Genomic DNA, 4,448 nt, shown 5'->3' on the forward strand with positions numbered 1-4,448 from the left:
TTTATATATATATATATATATATATATAAAGTTTGTCAGTTTGTTTGTCAAAGATGTCCCAGTTTGCCCAGTATGACTGCTAATGTGTTTAAGGCTGTAAGTGTTTGTCTTTACTTGATCTGGATGGCGTTAAATCGGTCTACGATAGTAAAGAACTAGATTAGGTCTGGGGGATATGAGGAAAGTTTAATATCCTGATATATTTTTTTGCGATATCACGATACATACATATATATACATATGTATGTGTGTGTGTATATATATCACGATATTCTTAAATGAGCTCCAATGTTATTTTAAACTAGACTCACTGCAGCTTGATGTCACCCACGCAAGTTCCCGCCCCCATTTCCCTGCTAGACTTAAATGTAAGCTCATATAAAAAGTGATGCAGTGTTTTGCTATGAACTGTCTACACTGTGACTAGATAACAAGGTGAGAAATAAGTTTTAACTAAGAAAAAAATAGCAAGGGAGAGGGCAGTAGGTCAGTTATGCTTGACTTTGACAAACTTAACATATAGATGTGCTGTGGAATAAGGTGCGTTTTGGTTCAGCTTAAAAATAAAAAAGGCGACCTACACTCAAACTGACAGATCATCAGTGAAGAAGGTGTTTAAATGAGCTAATCTACCACCGCTGTGTTAGCGTGGCTAATAGCAGCGGTGGCTAAGCTACCACCGCTGTGTTAGCATGGCTAATAGCAGCGGTGGCTAATCTACCACTGTGATCATTTATTAATAAAAGCAAAATCCACATCAAGCCTAAAAACCGAAAACTGTAACGAACTGAATGTTCTGCTCTATGTGGGGTAATGTTTGAGTGTTTTTGGTCCTGAATCCTGATAATAAAGTTGCGTTGTTGTCAGTTGCTATGGCAACGACTCTGCGTGTATCGTAAAGCAGACAGAGAGAGAGAAAAAAACAAAGAATGAGTGGTTTCGCGTTATTTTTCCCATTGCATAGCACTAAATGAATCATTCCTACGTTTCCAGGTTTCACTTTAACGGTCTAGTTCTACCGGCTAAGAATAGTCTCATTAGGCGGTGAAATAAATTTGTGGGACAACCTGAAATGGCAATAGTTTTATAACATGTTTCGCAAATTACCTTATTTTGTTCGACATCCTCCATATAAAATCCAAACTACTGCCAAATTATTGATCCAGCGCCGTTTCTCTTCGGAACTAGACTAGTTCATCTGACTCTTCAGCCTCCGTCTCATTCACGGCTCGCCTCAAACTCTCGCTGTCACCATGTTGTTTGTTTTCTCCGCACGACGTGATTGGTAGAACATTTTCAGGTTGGGAGGGGGGGGAGACTAGTGATACATTCATAGGATGTCGGATAAACCATACTCGCAGTGAATTTGACGGCGAAAGGACTATTTATACTCGATGGTTGCTATATAGCCATCGAGTTTACTCGATACATCGCCCAGCCCTACCTTGGAGTCATTTTTGACCAGGATTTTATTTACATCCCATAATAAACAGGTTTCTATGTTTTCCTTGCTTCATCAGGGTAATGATGGGTTGGAAAGTCGTTTATCAGTCGTTTAACTTCAAACTGGCACTAGCATCAGTTACCATGGAGTCCAAGAACTGGACCAGCACAGTGATGCACAATAACACGGAACCAGAACCAGTGAACTGTTCAGAGGAACAGTTCTTCAGGAACACAAATTGGTTCAGGTTGTGACTCAGTGAACTGGTATGATTTGCTGGCCTGGTTCTGGTTTTGTGTGAGCAGCTGATGCAGTTTGTGTTTCTGCGATTCTCTCCAGCTCATCAGGTTTGTTGCAGTTTCAGACACAAATCAAACACGCCTTCTGCAATATGTCTGTTTTTATTTATTATTATAAAATCATAAAGTTCCACAAACATTATTAAATATGGCTGATCAGATCAATCTGAGCGGATCCAAGCGTTCTGCAGGAGAACCCCGGGTCTGTCTGAGTGGATCAGGACAGATTCCTAATGTCTGACTAAACGACTGTTTCGGGTCCAGAAGGCAATAGAACTTCGGCGTTCCTGAACCGCCTCTGTGCATACGACAGTTTAGGATTAATGAGTTGAAACAACGAAGCGTTCCCGGCTTCAGGAAACCGTCAGGATCGACCAGCAGGAAGATACTCCAACTCGTCACTCTCCTCTGGTCCTCGGAGATCTGCAGCGCTCCTCCCTCCATCTGAGGAAACACAAACACGAGACGGATCAGAGACGGACTGGACTTTATCCCTCCTGACCCGAACCTCCCAGACTTTTAAACAGACTCCAGACTCTGAACAAGAACCAGAAAACAAGTAACATTGGGAAGCCAGCGGGTCAGAACCGCCTCTCAGCCAAACGTCTGAGACGTTGAGCTGATGAGCAACATGGATGTTGATCCAAAGGGATTAAAGTGGTTCTGATTCTGTTCCTAAACCGCTGGCCCCTCACAGTGATGTCTGATATTAGAACAGATCTGTTGTGATGTATATCTGCTGTTAGAAGAGTTTTTAGAGGAGGGTCAGGAGTTCGTGGACAGCAGCTTGGTGGGCAGTTTGTTTCCCTAAGCCCCATGAATACCAGAGTCCATTGTTCTGGAACAATCAGCAGCTTCACTGCTGGATGTGTTGGAGTTCAGGGATTATTCACCAACGGTTAATAAAGTCCAAATATCAGCAGAAGCTTTAGTCCAGAGCGACTTACAAACGAGGATAGCAATAAGCTGCCTCAAAGAAAGACCACTGGTTCTGTCAGGAGACGGTGTAGAGCAGTGGTCTCAAACTCCAGGCCTCCTGCAGTAGTTGGGTCTTTCTGCTTCAGCTGGCTCCAATATCAGCTCATTAGCTGAGCTCTGCAGAGCCTGACTGCATGCTGGTGAGGCTGTTTCACCATTTAATTCAAGTGTGTAGGACAGAGGACACATCTAAAGCCACAGAACTCCGAGGACTGCAGGCTGGGACCTCTGGTAGAGGGAGCAGACAGAGGAAGTCCAGTAGAGGAGGTCGGAGATGGTTCCTGGTCAACTGGGCCTGTATACCTGAAGGTATACAGGGATGTCCCGGTTCTGGTACAACTCGGTCATCCTACCCTGGAACAACCAATGAAAAGATTCTGGAATGTCTTCAGCGTGACGTCGGCAATGCTATCCAGAAAACGACAGGTATGACCACCAAGCTGCAACCTTTTAGGCCTTTTCCACCGAAACATCTCTCGTTCTTCAACTGGTTTGGTTCGGCTTTAAACTTTGGTGCTTTGTTGAGAGCCGACGCTCATTTCCACCAATTTGGGAAACCAAGCATTCAGCGACAACGGGGGCGTTACACAACGCAGCAATTTGGCAGAGCTGTTAGTTACTTCTTTGTTTACATATCTTCCTCTGACTTGACAATGGACAGACCTTTCAACTGGTCACCAGCACAGTTTTCACTCTTACTGGCCGACACAGAGAGACACTGATCAGTTTGTCTTGTGCTGCATTCAGTTCAGGTGAACCTAAGAGTCATGAACGGGCGCAATGAGAAAGAAAGTCCAGGGTCCTTTTGAGGATTGAAATGTGTGAGCATGTGTGGCGTTACGTACAGAGGTCATCCAAGGACAGCAGTTCTGGGGTTCTGATCCGATCCGCTTCATACTGACTCTTCTTCTCCAACAGTCGCTGTTTGCTGGGATTCACAAGAACTGAACGAACACAGTCTTATGAACAGTTCATCGGACACACCTGAACCAAAGTGAGTCTTTGCCGCCTACCTGAGAGTCCGGCCGTGGTGGACTGTAACGACCATGCCGGGGAAAATCCAGCCACTGCGGGTCCGGAGCCGCTGCTGGGAGGGGATGGAAAGTTATACAGGTCCTCGGTGGGAACAGAGGGCTGGGTCAGCTGGGACTCTGCAGACCCGGCTGGGTTCTGGCTCTGGAACCTGCAGCTGGTTCCGTTGGACCGAAACTGGAAGTCATACTGAGACAACCCTCGGCTCTCGTCGGTTTCACACGGGCCAGCGAGCGAGGGGCAGGGGGAAGACGAGGGGGAGATGGAACCGAGACAGGAGGACTGCAGAGGGTGAGGCGGGGCGAGGGCCCCAAACGACGAGGAAGAAGAGGAGGAGGAAGAGTCGTACTGGGAGGGAGGGCAGGTCTGTTCTGATGGTCCCAGTCTGGACAGCTGCTGGGAGACGGCTTTAACACAGGAGTCCAGGGAGCGGGGGGGGTTGGGGAAGGAATGGTAGGGCAGCTGGGGGAGCTGGGGCGCCGAGGAAGAGGAGGAGTTCTTCCTCACATCGCAGCAGAGGTTCTTCAGGTGGCAGAAGACCTGAGGACGAAAGAATGACGTGAAAATCTAGACCTGAACCTGGTAGAGTCTAAACCTGGTAGAGTCCAGACCTGGTAGAGTCCAGACCTGAATCTGGTAGAGTCCAGACCTGGTAGAGTCTAGACCTGGTAGAGTCTAGACCTGAACCTGGTAGA

The 4,448-nt window shown here is 46.7% G+C and overlaps 2 protein-coding genes across 2 annotated transcripts in view; both read right to left on the bottom strand.

Moving 5' to 3' along the window:
• The window catches only part of LOC106942551 (host cell factor 1-like), a 15,213-nt gene extending 13,863 nt beyond the window's left edge, over positions 1-1,350 (bottom strand). Inside the window, exon 1 of the mRNA XM_015025874.1 lies at positions 1,108-1,350. The gene's annotated coding sequence lies outside the window, so the exon portion shown is untranslated. The remainder of the gene's footprint in view (positions 1-1,107) is intronic.
• A 479-nt stretch (positions 1,351-1,829) lies between these two features.
• LOC106942550 (interleukin-1 receptor-associated kinase 1-like) lies at positions 1,830-4,320 on the bottom strand (the record flags this gene model as incomplete). The annotated part of the gene is made up of 3 exons (XM_015025864.1): positions 1,830-2,187; positions 3,567-3,665; positions 3,735-4,320. Coding segments are annotated over 3 exons (765 nt in total), but the record flags the coding sequence as incomplete, so codon positions are not given.
• Between the last annotated feature and the right edge of the window lie 128 nt (positions 4,321-4,448).

The sequence above is a fragment of the Poecilia latipinna genome, unplaced genomic scaffold (assembly GCF_001443285.1).
Source record: "Poecilia latipinna isolate Pla-1442-1.1 unplaced genomic scaffold, P_latipinna-1.0 Scaffold4370, whole genome shotgun sequence".
NCBI lineage: Eukaryota > Metazoa > Chordata > Actinopteri > Cyprinodontiformes > Poeciliidae > Poecilia > Poecilia latipinna.